We start from the raw sequence: 20,209 nt of genomic DNA on the forward strand, positions 1-20,209 counted from the left end.
CGCAAGTTATATATAACAGAGTCGTATGGAGAGGTTGAAACAGTTTACGGCACTTTCTTGTGTATCTTTAAATTTGCCGCCGAGGTTTTATGGCAGAGACGTAGAGTACGATGTAGGAGTATGAGCTAACTAACGTAGGCCTTGTTTTAGTACTTAAAAAGTTTTGCAAAATGTTTCACCGTCACATCAAATCTTGCAGTATATATATAAAACATTAGATATAAATAAAAGAAATAATCAATTACATAGTTTATCTGTAATTAGCGAAACAAATATTTTAAACTTAGTTAGTCTATAATTAGATAATATTTGTCAAATATAATCAAAAGTACTACAGTGTCTATTTTGCAAAAAAATTTTGAACTAAACAAGTCTGTAATTGTTGCATAAATCTAGAAAGATTTGTGGATCCCCTATGCTGAAAATGGATGGACACTGGCATGTGGGGTAGGCATGCAGCCGAATATGGAAATCGAGAGTTGGAGTGTCTCGCGAGTCAGCCGGTCGTGACGTGCCCGTGCCCGTGCCGTGCGTGCGTGAAAATAGCACGAAAGTGCATCAGCCGACTGGCCGCATCCATTGACTTCACCAAACTTCCTCGAGGGTTGCTCCATTTCCATCCGCCCTCCAGTCCGGTCCCCACTCCCCCGTGCTCCATGGAGCCCGAGCCCCCGCCCCCCGGTCCCACCTCGCCCTCCTCGCCGCTGGCGACAGGCCCCGCTGCCGCCGCCTCTGAGGGTTCTCCGGCGGGCGGCGACGGCAGGGCGGAGGGCGACGAGGCGGGGGGTTTCAGCGCTGGGCTGGAGCCACTATGGTCGCTCCTCTTCGGCGACCCAGCGGAGCTGGAGCCCATGTGGTCGCCGCCGAGGGAGTTTGGTGTCGGCGCGGAATTCGCCGCCCCGGACCCGGAGGCGGAGGCCGATGTGGACGACGCGGAAGGGCCCTGGGACGGCGCGCCCTGGAGGTCCACCGGGGTTGTCGCCGGCGAGGGCCTGGCCACGTGCACGACGACGCTGCTGAACCCCACGCTGGCAGCCGGATTCTCCGAATTTTCGATCGCCGCCTCCGATACCACCACGGCAATTTCCCAGGGAGCCGTGCTAGAGGTCATGCCGATTCATTCCGGCCCTGATTCTTCTTCACCGGTGCCGTCGCCTTCGTGCTCCCCAATTCCGGTGGCTTTAGAGGAGCGTGCGCCTGTGGTGATCCCCGGCTCGGAGCCTCCGCTGCCGCTACCAGTGGCTTCTTCGGAAGCCATACTTGAAGAGGGAACTCTCGAGTGCACCTTCAACTCAGTGCCGTCGCCACCGGCTCTGCCTTCTTCAGATCGCCCTGATTTAGGGGCAGAGGATGGTCCCAACGATTGGTCCTCCTTACTGAAAGTTTTATCAGGATCCATGCCAGTTATTGATATGGCTGCGACGGAACGTCCTGGGGACAATGCTGCTAACTGCAGCATGTGTATGTCGGATATTGCTACTGGAGATGGCACACCGCTCCGAAGTTCTCCGAGGATAATGGCAGTCAAGACCAAAGCAAATGCCGCATCTTTGGAACATGAAATAGAATCATCTAGAGCTTCCGAGCACCGCCTAGCGGTTTCTCGGCAGATTAGCACCAGTGAAGGGAGCCAACAACCTGTATCTGCTAGGTTATTTGAGGAGACCACTGTCGCTTCAGGAAAACCAGTTCACTTGCCTGATGGGGTCAAGCCACAGGGATCACCAGATATCATTGACATATACACCTCCTCTACCGATGTTGTGGTGGCTTTACCGGTGGTGAGTAAAAGGTCCTTAAAGAATAAAGTAGTGTCAATCAAGACCAAAGCAAATGCTGCATCTTTGGAACAGGAAATAGAATCATCTAGAGCTTCCAAGCACCGCCTAGCGGTTTCTCAGCAGAGCACCGTTAGTGAAGGGAGCCAACAACCTGTATCTGCTAGGTTATTTGAGGAGACTACTGTTTCTTCAGGAAAACCAGTTCACTTGCCCGATGGGGTCAAGCCGCAAGGATCACCAGAGATTGTTGCCATACACTGCTCCTCTACGGATGTTGTGGTGGCTTTACCAGTGGTAAGTAAAAGGTCCTTGAAGAATAAAGTAGTGTCGTCTTCTCCAAGGAAGACTAGATCATCCTCAAAGGTGGTGGTGAATTCCAACAGGGTATCAGCTGTTTCGCAAGTGATGAATTGTGTGCCTGCTGTGCATAAAGCCAGTTCTAGTATACCTCCTAGGAAGCATAAGCTTGCTTCTGAGAAGTGCTTGCCCAATTTGGAGAGAGTGGATGCTATGTTACACAACTCTGGATTAATAAGTGCTAACAAAGCGGTCCATGGGACGCCCCTAGAGGTAGAGGCAGCATTATCTCAACCTCCAAAGGCAAAGCAGCCCAGGATATGCTTAGGGAAATGTTCATTGAATTTGAAGAGCGCAGAGAACAGTAGTAGCTCTATCTGTGAACTACCAATGGTCACAGTGACCTCAGCTCCGGAGGATAAACCGATCTCAGCTCCAGAGAATAAACCATTGGATACTCACTGTACTGATTCTGAAATGGTGGATAGCATGGATGGTTCCTATTTCTTTGTGGGTGATGCAGTGCCTGATGAGGAGGCTCAGAAGAGATGGCCTCACCGCTACCAGAACAATCATTGCCTTCTGAAGAAGGTAGGCATGGGGTTTAACTGTTACTGCTCTCTGCATGGATGCATCATTATATAGTTTATTTAAAATATGAGAATGGGATATGAAGTATTATAGATTGATAATGGAGAAATGGCTCTTTGAAAGTCTATCAAACTTTTTGCCATCTAGGGAGAGTAGAAGTAGCTGTTTACCAAAACAACATTCATCTTTTTATCACACAAAAGAAATTCAACCTGCAGGGGCAGGTCGAGAAAACCCCCTAACCTCTGCCCCACCAATACACACCGGCACCATAGCCTATGTGAGAACAACCACGACTGGGGCCGGGCCTTAGACCCGTGCTTTGGCGTAGGACAGGCGAGGGGATTTTTTTAACCCTAGCCTGAAAATTCCCTCCTATGGGGTACTCAGGCCACCTAACCAACTCACCTAGAGGCCTTTTCGTATAAGTTGCCTTTAATTTACTTTGCCAGCTCAGGTCACCTGACCAACCCAGCATGAAAGTTGTACTAAAGAAATGTGTTAACGCCCTAAAATATCTGCTGCTTTAATTTAATAACTATAGGTCTATAGATGCGGAGAGCATTAATCTATCTATGTGCTCCAGAGTACATTATAATTGCATTTCTTTAGACGACAGTCAAGGTATTTTGCCTAATATATATAAATTGGAAGTCAGAATTGGAGTCAAAGAGAAGTTTCAACTTCTAACCTAAAGAAAAAAAAATAATGACCTAATTGCAGGTTTTGAGGCTTTACTGTGTATGCAGATAGGGACTTGAAAATTGCTGATATGTCTGGATAAGGTTTCCAAAACAACTAATAGCGATTTTAACATGACTATACGGACAGACGAATAGTGTTAAATTCATTCTATTTTAGGCACTTCTCATGAGGTTGAATAGATGATAAATTTAACAGAAGAATGACTGGGATTCAATTTAGGTCTAACAGGAAAACAGAGACTTGCTAAAGAATTGTCATAAAAGCTGCAAGAAACCAGTATTTGTATTTTATGCACAATATGTAATTTTAGAGCCAATTTAAGTTACTTTTTGTAAAACCAGCAAGAAACAAATATTTATCTCTAGTTACGTTCAAAAACAAATATTTATCCCTATGCTCAACAATGCTATTTTAGAATCGAGGAATGCTCGATAGTCAATTTGCATGTGACAGGAAAACAGAAAAGTATCAAAGAAATAGTATGAACAGTGAGAGGATGATTAAGGGGTACAGGGTACATTATATAGGCAAGGATCTCTAAGGGTTTATAGAAACACCCAATCAACGGTGATCCTTGCCTTATCAATCTATCTTAATCCCTAAGGTGCTTAACCGCACCGGCCCGATTAAGGGGTACAGGGGTACATTATATAGGCAAGGATCCCTAAGGGTTTATAGAAACACCCAATCAACGGTGATCCTTGCCTTATCAATCTATCTTAATCCCTAAGGTGCTTAACCGCACCGGCCCATTAAAGCCCATTATGGCGCCTACTACTAATACTCCCCCACAGTCCAAACGTCAGCCACTTTGCACGTTTAGACTGGACCTAAACTCCGTAAACACTGAGGTAGGCAGTCCCTTGGTGAAGATATCAGCATACTGCAGGGCGGTAGGAACATGCTGGACTCGTAGATCTCCAATGGCGACTCTCTCTCGGACGAAGTGAAGATCAATCTCGATGTGCTTGGTTCGCTGATGTTGCACCGGATTGGAGGTCATGTAGACAACACTGATGTTGTCGCAGTACACCAGTGTGGCGCACCGAAGAAGGGCATGTAGCTCCAAGAGAAGCTGATGTAGCTAGGTTGCCTCTGCAACTCCATTCGCCACTGCGCGATACTCGGCTTCAGCACTTGATCTTGAAACTGTGTTCTAACGCTTGGAGGACCAGGAAACGAGATTGTCACTGAGGAACACTGCATAACCTGAGGTGGATCGGCGAGTGTCGGGACAACCAGCCGAATCAACATCGGTATAAACAACAAGATCAGTCGAAGTAGACGGTCGCAGCAGAAGACCAAGGTGAAGTGTGCCCCGAACATAGCGAAGAATCCGCTTCAGAGCAGCAAGATGAGGCTCTCGAGGGTCATGCATGTGAAGGCAGATCTGCTGAACAGCATATGCAATGTCTGGGCGAGTGAATGTCAAGTACTGAAGAGCTCCAGCAAGACTGCGGAAGTCTGTCGCATCAAACATAGGGGCCCCCTCAGCTGCAGCAACCTTGGAGTTGGTGTCAACTGGTGTAGAGCACGGCTTGCACTCAGTCATTCCGGCACGATCTAAGATATCCAACATGTACTGTCGCTGTGAAAGGAGGAGTCCATCACCACGTCGCTGAACATGCATACCAAGGAAGTGATGAAGTTCACCAAGATCTTTCATGGCGAACTCCCACTGAAGTGCTGAGATAATCCGCTGAAGAAAATCTGTGGACGAGGCTGTAAGGACAATATCATCGACATAGAGCAACAGATAAGCTGTGTCGGATCCGCGCTGGTAGATGAAGAGTGAGGTGTCTGACTTGGCTTCAACAAACCCAATAGACAGCAAGTAAGAAGCCATCCGGCTGTACCAAGCACGAGGGGCCTGCTTCAGGCCATAGAGCGACTTCTTCAGAAGGCAGACAAAATCTGGATGAGCTGAATCTTCGAACCCGGATGGCTGCTGGCAGTAAACTGCCTCAGTCAGGTTGCCATGAAGAAAGGAATTCTTCACATCTAGCTGGTGAATGGGCCAGTGGCGTGTGAGCGCTAAGGAGAGCACCGTGCGCACAGTAGCGGGCTTCACCACAGGACTGAAAGCCTCATCAAAGTCCACACTAGGCCGCTGGGTAAATCCACGGAGAACCCAACGCGCCTTGTACCGCTCGAGGGAGCCATCAGACTGAAGCTTGTGCTTGTAGATCCACTTCCTAGTGATAACATTGGCCCGAGGAGGGCGAGGCACAAGATCCCAGGTGTGATTCTGAAGAAGAGCACTGTGTTCTTCCTCCATAGCTGCTCGCCAGTTGGGATCAGCAAGAGCGCTACGGAAGGTCTTCGGCACCGGAGAGAGAGGCACAACATGGTAGATAGAGGGCATCCTGTAGCTACTCTTCCATCGAGTGCCCATGGAGTGCTGGTTGGTCACTGGAGGGACAACAACCGCACCCTTGGGCAGCGAGGCTGCTGGAGAGGCAGCAGGGGCGGGGGGGTAGATAGAGGGCATCCTGTAGCTACTCTTCCATCGAGTGCCCATGGAGTGCTGGTTGGTCACTGGAGGGACAACAACCGCACCCTTGGGCAGCGAGGCTGCTGGAGAGGCAGCAGGGGCGGGGGCAACCGGTGCGGTCGCCAACGGCTCACGTGGTCGACGCTCGTAGACGTGCGTGAAGTAGCGAGCCGACTGGGGAGGAGGGAATCCGGGTGGTGGCCCGCGGGGCGCCGAGAAGGGTGCTGAAGAGCCCGCGGGCGACGAAGGGGGAGCCGAGCCATGACGCAGAGCGTCAGGCAGTTCTAGGGCCGCGCGTGGCGCGGAAGGAGGTGGCCCTGCCGCCCGCAGCGCAGGAGGAATGTAGAGCGCGGGTGCCGGGGGATCCTCAGCATCCTCAGAGGGCGCCCCAGGCACGGCCTCACGGGGACCGGCAGGGGCGCAAGCGGCGTCGGAGGTACTGGGAGAAGTTTCTGCAGGAAAACACTTGTGCGACGGTCCAATAGGAGCGGGTGCAACATCAGTAATATCTATAAGAAACTCGAGGTCTGCTGGAGTACTAGGACCATAGCGCTCAACAAAGCGGAAGGCCGTTTCATCAAAGATGACGTGCCGAGAGATGATGACTCTGTTGGAGAAGAGGTCAAGGCAGTGGTACCCTTTATGATGAGCTGAATAGCCTAGGAAGACGCACAGGACAGACCTAGGAGCAAGTTTATGAATGGCGGTGGCAGACATATTGGGACAACATTTGCAACCAAAGACTCGCAGATGATCATATGTGGCTGGCTTACCAAACAAGGCAAGATGAGGCGTGGAAAACTCTAGAGTTTTGGTGGGCAATATGTTGAGGAGAACAGTCGCCGTGGAGAGGGCCTCTACCCAGTACCGGGAAGGCATGGACGCCTGAAAGAGAAGGGAGCGAAGAACATTATTGATAGAGCGAATAATGTGTTCAGCTTTACCATTCTGGGACGATGTGTAAGGGCAGGACATGCGGAGGTGAATGCCCTGGGAGAGAAGAAAATGTCGGGTGCTAGAGTTGTCGAACTCTTTCCTGTTGTCGCACTGTACAACTTTTACGCGGGCGCCAAACTGAGTGGAGGCATGGGTGATGAATTGAGCTAGCGTGCTGAAAGTGTCAGATTTAAGTCGTAAAGGAAAAGTCCACAAATAATGAGTGCAATCATCAAGAATGACCAGGTAGTATTTATAACCAGAAATGCTAACAACTGGAGAGGTCCATAAATGACAATGAATAAGATCAAACTTGCTAGACGCACGAGATGTGGACACATGAAAGGGCAGACGAACATGACGCCCTAGCTGACAAGCATGACATAAATCTGAACAATCCTGAATAGGAAAATAAACACTAGAAGTAGACGCGAGCTTTGACAAGGTCTCATGACCAGGATGCCCAAGACGTCGATGCCACAGTGGAGAGGAGCCCTGAGCGGCAAAGGAGAGTGCTGGTGGAAGGCGAAGTGGGTACAAGGGCCCGGAGCTATTACACCTGAAGATCTCTCTCCGAGACGGAAGAACCTTCACAGAACAACCAGCGGGGTCAAACTCGAGCAATTATTGTCGAGAGTAAATTGGCGAACAAAGATTAGATTCTTAATAATTTGTGGCGACACAAGAACATTATTAAGACGTAAATTTGAAGTTAACTCTGTGGAACCAGTGGCAGTGACAGGAATAAGAGAGCCATTACCGACAACAATAGATGAAGGAGTAGGGTACCGCGGGAGAAGAACATGTGAAAGAGAGGAGGGTTGAGATGTCATATGTGAAGTAGCACCTGAGTCGAAGTACCACTCATTGGTCGAAGGAGGCGTCAGCGAGGTCGTGCTGAAGGAGGCAGCGAGATCCGTCGGGTCCTAGGAGGGCAGGTCGGTCATGGGGCCCAGCGTGCTGCTGGGGAGCAACAAGCGCCTGCTGCTGCTGTTGAGCGAGCAGGGCATGCTGCTGTGCCTGGTGCTGCGCCTGGAGGTGAGGAGGCACCGGGATGGGTGCCAGGGGCGGACGAGGACCTCCCGGCCACATTTGGATGGAGCCGGACCAGGGGTTGAAGAAGCTGGGCCAAGGGCGCCCTCCTCCAGTTAGCTGCTGCTGCTGTGCGCCGCCGGAAGGAGGCTGGGAGCCCTACCCTGTAGCGCTGCTGTTGCCTTGTCCCTTGTTGCCGCCACTGCGCTTGCTGCGGCGGTTGTTGGAGGCCTTAGGACCCCCGCCGGAACCTGCAAAAGGTGGAGGCGCCGCGGCGGGAGTAGTGGAGGCGGCGAGGGCAGCTGCTGGAGTCTCCTTGCGATCCATCATGGTGAGTTCCTCAAGAATGAGGTCTTCACGAGCTTCTAGGAACGTGGGGAAGGGCTTGGCGCGGCGAAGGAGAGTGCCGACGTGGGTGAAGCGCTCGTTTAGGCCGCGGATGAGGTTGAGGACGAGGGTGCGGTCGGTGATGACCTCGCCGAGGGCCGTGAGATCATCAGCCATCTTCTTCAGTTTGGGGCTGTAGTCGGTGATGGAGAGGAGGTCCCCTTGCACGAAGTTGCGAAACTTCGTCTCTAGCTGAATGGAGCGAGCCTCCCGATTGCCGAGAAACTGCGACTCGACCGCGAGCCAGGCATGCCGTGCTGTCGAGCCCTGGGCACGGATGATCTCGCCCAGATCGTTCGTGAGTGTGGCGATGATCCAGGATTTGATGACGCAGTCCATCCAGGCCCAATCCGGAGAAATCGGGACTGGAGGGTCTTCGCGACGTGATCCTGGAGGGTAAATTTGCCGAGGATAAGGAGGAACTGATCACACCAGCGATTGAAGTTACCGGAGTCGACGTCGAGGACGGTGGTGACGTGGTTCCAGATGTTGCTGACGGCGACAGCCTGGGAGTGAAGTTGAAGCAGAGCCACGGCTTCGTGCTGAAGCATGGCGGCGCGGAGATCAGGTGGAGGGCCATCGGTCGGTGCAGAGGCACCCCGGGTGGACCCCCTGACGACAAAGGAGCCACGGCGGCAGCAGCGGCCGCCCGCGCCAGGGCTGCGCGCGTGAGGGCGTCCGAGGCGCGCTTGGCCGCGTTGTCGCGCTCCTGGGCCGTGGCCTCAGCCTACTGCTCGGCCTCGAGTGCGCGGGCCAGTGCAGCATCGCAAGCAGCAGCGCGGTCGCGCTCCAGTTGCTGGGCGGCGGCGGCGGCAGCGTTAGCCTACTCCTTGGCGGTCCGTTGGGCGACCTCGTCGTCTTGAACGGAACCTGAGGAGCCGGTGTTGTCCTGCCCGTCGTTGGGAGTAGCGGGCGACATGGCAGGCGGGCGCAGCACAGCAGGGCAGGCGCGTGAAGAGGGGAAGAGGCGCTGCGCGGCGAGGGGCTGGCGCGCGGGAGTGGGCGGGTGCTGTGCGACGGGGGCCGGTGCGCGGGAGTCGGCGCGGCTGGAGGCCAGCGTGCATGATGTAGCGGAAACTGACCTAACCTAGGCGTGATACCATGAGAGCAATTAGCCTCAGGATTAGATAGATGATTAAGGGGTACATGGGTACATTATATAGGCAAGGATCCCTAAGGGTTTATAGAAACACCCAATCAACGGTGATCCTTGCCTTATCAATCTATCTTAATCCCTAAGGTGCTTAACCGCACCGGCCCATTACAGCCCATTAGGGCGCCTACTGCTAACAAACAGACAGGAAGAAACTAATGATTTCTACTTTATGTGCCATAATGCTATCTTGCAATTAGTTTACCTGTGCATATGTGTGCTACATTAGTGGTCTGGCAGTGCATACACATATATGTGTCACCATATAAGAAGTCGAGTAGCAAGTCCTCATATGAAACTTATATCTTTCATTTTGCAATATTACGACCTTATATGATTTGTACTATGCTGAACTCGTAAGAATTGGCATCATCGAAGTAACCTATTTCACTTGTGGCTTTTTTGTTTGAAGGATAAGAGGAGCAATACCCAAACAGTTTCCAAGTGAGCAAAAGAAATGCATTAACTTTTAAAGCTCAGTGTGTACATCTGTTGAAGAATTGAAGTTACTCATGATAAATGCTCTACGTTTACAGTGTTGGCAAGGCTGTCTTGGATGTCAAATGCCACTATTTGGAAGCTAGTATATGTGGCTCAACTTTATGTATTGGGGATTGTGCATTTATTAAGGTGAGTTAAGATTTTTGATGTCCAGCTTTCTTCTTGATACCCCTGGCCTACTTTGTCTTCATTTGAGGACTTCTCAACTATGGAGTAATTAGTAGTGCTCACAAGTAATCAGAAAAATAAATTATTGATCAACCTCATGTGGCCCGTATGTGGATTTGTGTATGTTGGCTATCATGTTCATGTGTACTCCCTCTGTCCTTAAATAAGTGTCGTTCTTGCTTCCCAAGGAGTCAAACTATTTCTATTTGGACCAAATATATGCAAGGAAATATTAATATTTGTAGTGCATAATTAGTATCGTTAGATAGATCACTAAATCTATTTTCATAATAAACTTATTTGAAGATACAAATGTTGTTAATATTTTCTACAAACCTAGTCAAACTTAAGAAAGTTTGACCGGCACGAATACCATAGCGACACTTATTTAGAGACGGAAGGAGTATGTGTGTTTATCTATATCTGTTGCTTGATTGCACACTGTAGCTTGCATGATTATTGTGTTGTGTAGTATAAAACAGTGTTTACCTTGATATCACATGATTTACGGTTGCATAACTTTAGTATGGTTAATATTTGCAGGGTCTAGAAGGAAAACCACATTATATAGGCAGGTTATTAGAGTTTTTTGAAACAACTGCTGATGAATATTACTTCACTGTTCAGTGGTTTTTCAGAGCTGAAGACACAGTGAGTTTGGTTCTCCTGACCTTTTGTCCTAGAAATTATGCATGCCTAAAGAAACATGAGATCTTGTAAGGAGGCCTGAATTAATGAAACATAACTTCATGTTTCAGCTTGCACAATTAAAATCTGATAAGCGTGTTTATGTTAGGGTACTTAATCATGCTTTTGACCTCTTATTCAATCTCAGGTCATGGAAGACCAAGCACAGTCTCATGACCCAAGGAGGCTCTTTTACTCAGACCTGAAGGATGACAATTTACTAGACTGCATTGTTTCTAAAGTTACCATTATGCCAGTTTCTCCAAGTGTAGGAACTTTTAATTATACATTTTCTTGTATTGGTTTAATGATACTTCTTTGTATGAAAAGTAGATTTTCAATTTTTGCTACAGCTAAATGAAAAGCCTCGGTTAATTCCTTCATTCCACTATTACTATGACATGAAGTACTCTCTGGACTATAGTACATTTTCTACAATGGAAATGGGTAAGTGCTCTTAAAACACAGTGGTTCACATGTGATGCCAAATTCTTCGCAATATTGGTGAATCAATCACTTAGATTTGAGATCTACCCTTCACATTTATAATTTATAATTTATATTGAAGCGCCTTTCTCTTATTATTTTTCTATCATGTTGATCATACTTTAATTCTAATGTGTATTATCTTGTAGTCTGTAATTGTTATAGCTTTTATTCTGTTATGTATTTTGATAATATTATGAGCTTATTAGCCTAACTTAAGGTTTATAAAATGCAGGAGATCCAAATGACACGTTACATTCACATTACACTAGTAGCAACAATGTGAAAAGGATTGATTTCACTGAAAAGCAGAAGTCTCCCACATCAGAGATGAGGGAGCTTTCCCTGTTAGATCTGTACTGTGGTTGTGGGGGAATGTCTACTGGACTTTGTCTTGGGGCTCGTGGTGGTGGTGTGAATCTTGTAGCGGTACTTATATGCTAACATCTTAGATGTGCTATGGCTTTTTATTGCTTAGTATAGTAAATTTTTTTAATGATTTCCTTATCATTAGTAGAGATGGGCTGTTGATGGCGATGAAGTTGCATGTGAAACCTTCAGGCTAAATCATCCAGAAACTCGGGTACTGACCTTGGTGCTTTATGTTATTCCAGGGGTGGACCCAGCAGCAAACTTTGGGGGGGGGGGGTGTGCTTCTTCCTTCCTCAACTCCTCTCTTCCTTTCTATGGCCTCACCTCCTCCTCCCCTATCTTCCTCTTAGTTTAATTGGATCTGCTGCTGTGTTATTCCAATATAGTTCTCAAATGTCAGTTCTGGCTCACTTATGCACATCTACTCATTGCATAGGTCCGAAACGAAACCACCGACGATTTCCTTGAGTTGTTGAAGGAATGGAAAAAGCTATGCAAAACCTATGTGAAACCCTGCAGTAAAGTAAAGTCTCAGTCCAACGTTCCAACACAATCCAGTAATGGAACTCCAGATTGTTCTACATTTTCTACTGAAGAATTTGAAGTATGGAAGCTAGTTGATATTTGCTTCGGTGATCCAAATGGTGTCAGAAAGCGTGCCTTGTACTTTAAGGTTTGTGATGGTTTGCTTGCTTTGTACTCTTGTAGTTACAAAGTACCAACTTAATTACTTGTCATCTGCCCTTCTACTCTTTAATGGTTAATGATATAACTCAATGCTGTTAAATACATAAAGAATTTCCTTGTTATTTGATCCAATAATTAGTTTGGCTCTATTGCCTCAACTCTGGTGAAGGCTGTATGTTTACAAATGACATGTGCATATCATTGGTTTTCCATTGATCATTGTATTGATCTGTACTGAAACAATTGTGATATCATATGTGTAGGTCCGCTGGAAAGGTTATGGCCCTAATGATGACACATGGGAGCCAATGGAAGGGTTAAAGTAAGAATTAAAGGTTTTAAAACTTACCAATGTCACCATGATTTGAACAATTTGGCTTTTGCAGGAACTGCAAAGATGCAATTAGGGATTTTGTTATTGAAGGGCACAATAAAAAGATCTTACCACTTCCTGTAAGTGTTATTCATGCTTGAGTTTAGTATGAATCTCAGCCAGTCAGCCTTGATGCTATGAACAATATGCTAGCATGACTCAGAAGAGCATATGATGTTAACTTGTCAACTGAACTCTATATCCTCTCCAAACTGAAAAAAAAGAAAGGAAGGAAGAAAAGGAAAAAAAGACATAATGGACTCTAGATTTAAAATATAATGTAATCTCAATTTGTCATAAATAGAGTTTAACAAATTAAAGCAGGTGTAAGGTGAGCAATTTTGCAATAATGCAGAATTGCACTTTGTGACCATGCCCCACTCGGTGCTGTCATGGTTCTCTTAAAGGCTTGATGGAATACCTTGTTTCCTTCGTTTATGTGGAACTTTTGGCATTTGACAGCCACTGCATATCTTAATATTTTGATAGCATTAGTAAATGGTCATTTACTCAAAATTATAGTTTGATTCTATTGATAATATTATGTAAATTTCTTTGACCAAAAATCATGACAAATAGTATATTACTATATTTATGGTGACAAACTTGTATATGTGAACAAAAAAAAATCATATGTGGGAAACTGGAAGTCGCCTCCACACATGTTGAAAGTAGATTAAAATAAATTAAAAGTGAAGATGCAAGGCGAACTAATGGTACCATGAATGCACACTTTCTCCTTGCCAGCGCCACCTGCATCACCTAGCGTATCTGACCATAGGATCCCTGCTGCCGCATCGGTGCCACCACCCATGCAGCCACGGGGCGGGGGGGGGGGGGGGGGGGGGGCAGTTCAGTCATAGACCATAATATTCCTTGTGTCGATGTTATCAAGCTGCCAACATGCTGCTTCCTTTTTTTTCGAATACGCAGGAGGACTGCGTATCATTGTATTAATAGAAGGAAAAAGGAACCGTACAGAGACTCAGCACTCAACACACAAACTCTCTCTCACATTGACACACACGCACACACACACGCAAGGACACAATCTAAACCCCACTCACAAAACTGACAGAAAAGAAACGCCTGAGACAAGGGAAGGACCTGACCAGGGCCCCCCAAAGCCCCTCTGACCAGGGCCCCCAAAAGCCCCTCCCTAACGGACACCCCGAGTTGGGTTCAGAAACATGCTGCCTCCTGCATGGAAGTAATACTCCTTACATAAATAGTCTTTCTTGTTAATACTGGTTATTTAATGTTACCGTTGTGGAGAAAATTGCAGATATAGGACTCCAATCAACGCGCTTCGCAAACATAGGACTCCAATCAACACGCTTCGCTAACATAGGACTCCAATCGTTGTCTTCATAAAAATAACCCTCAAAACGTTGCCTTCTTGTTTTTCATGACATTTAGTGTATTTCATCATCTACATGGTGATTAGCTACGTTTTTTTTTCTCATCTCACAGGCTTGGCCGCTGCCGCCCCTGGTTGGCTGGATGGCCGCCTGCCTTGGCTGGCTCTGGCTGGTCGGTCGCCTTGGTTGCCTGGCCGCCTTGGCTGGCTGCCGCCACCGCCTTTGGCTTGCAGGCATATATTGAGATGCACAGGTTTATATATAATAAAAATTAATAAAAAATAAGGCATTTGTCACGTCCAGTCTAGATGATGGCGCAGCTACACAGAAGCCGGCGTGGCCAAGCCTGAAGGCGCCACGGCCAGCCCTGTAACCTGCACGGCCAGGCCGGAAGAAGCCAGCGCGGCTAGGGCTGAGGGTGCCGCAGACAGGGACGACGCGCGGCTAGGGCTGAGGGCACCGCGAACAGGGCTCAGAGCGCCGCGTCCATCATCTACATCGGGCGGCGGCCTTCCATCCATGGGCGACGTGACGAACGGCGGCGTGAGGAACGTCGGAGTCGAGGGTTAGGGTGGCGTCGGGAGGGAGACGAAGGACCGGGAACATAAAGCGTCGGGAGGTAGAGAAAACGTCGATCAAAACTGTGTAGATGACAGAAGGGCAAAAAGGTCACTTTGGACATAAATACATGTATTAGGAATTAAAAAGAGATAAAATACACTAAATGTCATGGAAAATAAGAAGACAACGTTTCGAGAGTTATTTTTACGAAGACGACGATTGGAGTCCTATGTTTGCGAAGCGCGTTGATTGGAGTCCTATATCTGCAATTTTCTCACCGTTGTGGTACTGTTGTGACTTGCTACAGTTACTCAACACTTCTGATATCTTGTATGAATTCAGGGTGATGTGGATGTCATATGTGGAGGACCACCATGCCAAGGAATTAGTGGCTACAACCGCAATAGAGAATTTGATGCACCATTCAACTGTGAGAGAAATAAGCAGATCATTGTCTTCATGGATGTAATGCAATTTTTGAAGCCCAAATACATTTACATGGAAAATGTCCTTGATATACTGAAGTTTGCTGATGCAACACTTGCAAGATATGCTCTAAGTCGGCTAGTTTCTATGCATTATCAAGCAAAACTAGGGGTCATGGCTGCTGGATGTTATGGCCTCCCACAATTCCGAATGCGTGTCTTTTTGGTGGGCTGTCATCCAAAGGAGGCAAGTAATAGTTCCCCTGTATTATGAAGTCACTTTCTTCTGTTTTCCCCTTATTTCTATACCTCTACCCTGTAGAAATTACCCCCGTTTCCTCTACCTACTCATGAGGCAATTGTGAAGAATGGTTGCCCCTTGGCTTTTGAGGTAAATATGGCCTGCTTTACTTGATCGATCCAGGGATGGCTTATTTCTGCTCTGGACATCCATTTCTATTGAAAATTCATTTCCTACTTGATCTGTTTATTGTAGTCTACTTCTTTATGCTAATATTTTCCCCTAATACTGAGAATTAGTATGTCTGAAGTAACAATACCATCATTATCTCTTTTGTAGCGTAATTTAGTTGGATGGCCCGACAGCATGCCAATGCAACTAGAAAAACCAATTGTTCTCGAAGATGCTCTATCTGATCTTCCAGAAGTAAGTAACACTCTTAAAGATTTCAGACCTATCAGTCCATGTTCTACCTTGCCTTGTCCACGTCACCCAAAGGAAAAATAAATCAAGTCGGTAGGACTGGGGCCTGTGGCTACACTATGTTCCAGCATTAAATGGTAGTTTACTTTTGAGGGTACATTTGCTGACTTTGGGTTAGGTATAAGCAATTTTCACTTAATTTAACAGTCCTTTAATTCAGAAGCTGTTGTGTAAATCTTTTGTAGGTGGAGAATGGAGAAAAACGAGAAGAAATGCTATATATGAAGGGACCTCAGACAGAATTCCAAAGATATATTCGGTCATTTAATTCTGGTGTGTGATTGCTTACATTGGTGTGGAAAGGACTTGGATTTTCTTTTTATTCGGTGTCATTGAATAATAGGTTCTGATGGCTAGAAATATTTATTTTGTACACTAGAATAATATTAAGATGACGGTTTCCATTTTTGAGGGACAATAAATTAGCTTGTATGCTTTTCTAATGGTATTTTGCATTTACTAAAATTGTTTTGAACATAACCTATTTACTATAAATGGTAGGAATTTGTTTAATAAAATAAGTATAAATTCATAAATATAGTTGAAAAAGAAACAGGAAACAACATGCACGAGATATGACCTCAGTTCTAAGTGCTTGTTACTGTGACCATATATCAAGGAAATCAAACTTTTGCCAAAAGTGTTACCAAAATTTTCTTTGTTAACATGTCAATTTGGGTTTTTACGAAATATTTCCTTGGATTGATAAAGTGCTAAGAGGAGAAACTTTAGTCAAAAGTATCAAAATTTTTGAAAAAGAAAGATATAATGACTCCTTTTCTTTCTTTCTTTTTGTGACCACCCATGTTTTCAGATCGTATTATCGAATCTAGTTGTTTGACCACCGATCAGACGATTAATCGCGATTAGTCGTCGATCAGGGTCGATTAGTCGGTCTGATCGGTCTGATCGGGCTGATCGGACATTTAGTCGTCCTTATGCCTAGATAACCTGATCGACCATGTATATACTATATATATATGATGTAAATATATGAATTCATGGCATAATGAATCATTATCATGGTGATTTGGCCACTTACATGTAATTCCAGCCTGCTGATGCCTGATTTGGCCGCAAACATGAGCTCCTGCCTCCTGGACACTCATTCACTCACTTTTGTTCTTTTCTTACCCTAATTGGCTGGCTTAAGGTGGGCCTAATTCTTCCTACAGGCCTAAATACAATATTCCTGTACTGGCCCAACTTATCGTCCTGCTATACTTATCGGACGACTAATCGTGACTAATCGCATCTAATCGGACGATAAGATTTCTGATCGACCTGATCGAATCGACGAAACTTATCGAGCACGCAGTTACGATAAGGACGACTAATCACGATTAATCGTGATTAGTCGTCCGATCTGAAAACATGGGTGACCACTGCTATTTTCAACTTCAATGACCATGTTTGTCGGCATTACTTCATGATAGCTATGGTGCAAAACTCACACATGAAATCGTGTTTCTTCCATGCCCAGAAGTGCTTGGATCCAGAGCTCATGTCATAAAAGTGTCTAAATCAAAATTGTTTGACCATCGACCAAGGGCACTGGATGTTGATAACTACTTAAGAGTACTGCAGATTCCCAAGAAAAAGGTTGTCTAAGATGCTTGTATGAACATAATTCAACTCTGGGTTAGAGAAATCTCTACAATCTCATCAGTCTTTTTTCAGGGAGCTAATTTTAGAGACCTTCCAGGAGTCATAGTAGGTCCTGACAACATAGCTAGATTAGATCCAACTAAGGAGAGAATACTATTGCCATCTGGTAATCCTCTGGTAAGATGCTTGTGACAAAACACCTCAGAGATGCACTATACTTTTCTTTACATGTAAGTTTTGATAAATTTCCCTTGTACATTAGGTGGTTGATTGTGTCCTAGCCTACAAGAATGGTAAATCATTAAGGTTAGTTTCATGGATTTCAATTTATATTATATATTTATATGCCTGTTTCCACATTCATATTTTAGTGGTTCCCTTTTGTAATATGTTGCAGACCATATGGTCGACTCTGGTGGGACGAGGTAGTGGGAACTGTGCTGACATGTCCAAATGCTCACATGCAGGTGAGCTGTAACTCTGACATCCCCCTCCCCCCTCTCCCCTCTTTCATTTTGCTTATGATTTCAAAATATAACTCTTACACATTACTGCCAGGCCTTAATACATCCTGCACAAGACAGACTGCTAACTATTCGTGAAAGTGCTCGTTTGCAAGGTTTTCCTGACAGCTTCAGGTTTCGTGGAACAGTCAAAGACAGGTATTTTTGGTTGGGCTTTGCTGTGGTACTCTTAAATGAATGTGAGCCATTTATTTAATTAGATCTGGTGGTTAGGATCTATTACTTCATAGGAGGTAATATGTGAAATATATACCTATTTAATTTTAAATTTTGTAAAATAGGATAAATAAGAAAAGTTATAGATATATATTTTTTTGCTAGATCTAATTGATACATGTGTGATCTATTGGATATGGTAAATCTTTTAATTTTGTAACTTTGGACATGACATAATTTGATTAGCATAAACTGTCATGACAGATATATACATTAAATAATTTGATTACCATCTAACTTTTCGTTCCCATCGCCATGACAGCTTAGTACCTAAAGTAATTTTATTAACATGTAACTTTTTGTTCTCACCTTAATTTGATTTAGCATGTAACTTTCCATTCCTGCTGTACATGACTGGTTCCCATACCATGCGCGCTAGCTGCTGCCCATGTTGCATTTTGAGCTACGCATGAACAGAAAAAGAGCCCCCCCCCCCCCACTCACACACACACACCCCGTTTTTGTGTTCATCTAATAAATCGATGGCTCAAATTGCTTTGACTTATTACATAGGTAACTGGAAAACCGTAGCATTGGCCGTTTTGTTTTCTTTCAGCTGTTCAGTAAGTAGATTAAGTTATAATGCGATGAACCTGGTTGCAGATACCGCCAGATTGGAAATGCAGTGGCTGTACCTGTCGGTCGTGCGCTTGGGTATGCCCTGGCCATGGCCTATCTGAACAAGACTGGAGATGACCCTCTCATGGTGCTTCCACCCAAGTTTGCATTCTCTCATGATGTACAAGGTCTTTCAAGTGTGAACGGTCTGCATGGCAGGCCCATCGGTTGAAGAGTTCATTTCCAGTCATGCTCCGGTTGGAAAGCTGCTAGCCCAATTCAGTGACTCATGCTTTGTGAATATCAATAGGACCTATACTCATTTATCTGCCGGAGTCAGATGGAAGGAGTCTGGATTCCCCAGTTAGATGTCCCCCAATCAAATGGGTTATCCTGTCTGTTGTTCTTTCTCATTCATTTGATTGTCATGTTGTAAGTTGTATCATTCATTGTACTAAGTTATCAGAAGCTTAGATAGGTAGGTGAAGGGTCCCAGAACGAAGGTCCCCTGGGACCCTTGTTCAAAAAATCAAAAGGATGTAGTGTAACGCTGGGTATACCAGGGAAACAAAATGTTGTACATCATCTGATTTGCTGTATTAGGCTAGTGAGTCGACATGGGTATAGTAGCTTCAGTAAATCTTCTTTTTTTTTTTTGTTCTAGAATCTAGACTCTAGAACTACAATGCAGTAAATTCGTTCAGTCGCAGATATGTATTGTTAATCTGATCTTTCAAAAGGGTTAGTAATTTGACATTTTATGGAATTTCTCTAAAGGGATCACATATCTATATCTATACCTTTATACCTAATAATAAAGAGACAAAATTTTTGGTCATTTTTTTCGTCCATCTATTTTTTCGTCTACCTCTCACTAACTGCCGGTAGTTGAGAGGTTCTTCTGCATAGACTTATATGACCTTAGATAGTTAGGACAAGCATATCTCTCCGAGCTTGATTAAACTAAATAGGAATAGGAATCTTAATTTCAATAGAATTTTTTTATGTATACCTACTTTTTTTATTAAATTGGTTCACCTCTTTTATTGATCTCGACTTTAGCAAAAAATATATGATGAAGTGTCTATACACTATGTAAATTGATTGGTGTGCAGTAGGCTCCATTATATTTATTGAATCTTTGATGCCATAGTTGGAAGTGGAAGTGAAAACGTGCGCCCATGACCCTGCGTTTCGCCATTTTTGCTAGTGTTATACTATACAGACTAGGTTTGCCATTTAGGGCATTTTTATCTTCTTTTTCAATAAGTTTTCTACTTTATAAAATAGCTAAACAATAAAATTTAGCTACCAATTTTAGCCAAGCTCTTGGAGTTGCTCTTAGCTAGCTAATTATTAGTGCTAACAGATCTAAACATGTCATTAGTCTCTTGGACTCACGAAGCCCTTGCTGGCTTGCTGTGAAACTACCGTTTGTTCAGACCATGAATCTGTACCTCGATGCTATTAGCTTCTCTTATTTTTTTTATAATATAACTATATAAGGTATTGTGATTTAATAAAGTTGAATCATCAAACTTTTGCATATTTACGATGATGTATTAATGGATTCACATTTCAA

General features: G+C 45.1%; 1 protein-coding gene across 2 annotated transcripts; it reads left to right on the forward strand.

Annotated features, from left to right (window-relative positions):
- On the forward strand, window positions 580-19,420 carry LOC8058269 (DNA (cytosine-5)-methyltransferase CMT2). Of its 2 annotated transcripts, none has more exons than XM_021446859.1 (21): window positions 580-2,669; window positions 9,789-9,820; window positions 9,913-10,006; window positions 10,589-10,696; window positions 10,881-11,000; window positions 11,086-11,179; window positions 11,454-11,647; window positions 11,736-11,801; window positions 12,027-12,263; window positions 12,541-12,599; window positions 12,664-12,730; window positions 14,915-15,244; window positions 15,320-15,388; window positions 15,578-15,664; window positions 15,907-15,994; window positions 17,208-17,323; window positions 17,402-17,506; window positions 17,592-17,635; window positions 17,727-17,796; window positions 17,888-17,991; window positions 18,673-19,420. In XM_021446859.1, the coding sequence occupies exons 1-21, from the start codon at window positions 657-659 to the stop codon at window positions 18,857-18,859; spliced, it is 4,284 nt and encodes a 1,427-aa protein (XP_021302534.1). In that variant the 5' UTR covers window positions 580-656; the 3' UTR covers window positions 18,860-19,420. The 2 variants fall into 2 exon arrangements, with proteins under 2 accessions (XP_021302534.1, XP_021302533.1); XM_021446858.1 differs by having other exon boundaries at window positions 581-2,669; window positions 17,205-17,323.

This window comes from Sorghum bicolor, chromosome 9 (assembly GCF_000003195.3).
Source record: "Sorghum bicolor cultivar BTx623 chromosome 9, Sorghum_bicolor_NCBIv3, whole genome shotgun sequence".
In the NCBI taxonomy this organism is placed as follows: Eukaryota; Viridiplantae; Streptophyta; class Magnoliopsida; order Poales; family Poaceae; genus Sorghum; species Sorghum bicolor.

Bases quoted from the DNA above. Each gene is read 5' to 3' on its own strand.
- LOC8058269 (XM_021446858.1), top strand. From the start codon at position 657: ATGGAGCCCGAGCCCCCGCCCCCCGGTCCCACCTCGCCCTCCTCGCCG. The intron at 11,648-11,735 runs GTACTTATATGC...TATCATTAGTAG, and splicing joins GTGGTGTGAATCTTGTAGCG to AGATGGGCTGTTGATGGCGA. The intron at 17,507-17,591 runs GTAAGATGCTTG...CTTGTACATTAG, and splicing joins TGCCATCTGGTAATCCTCTG to GTGGTTGATTGTGTCCTAGC.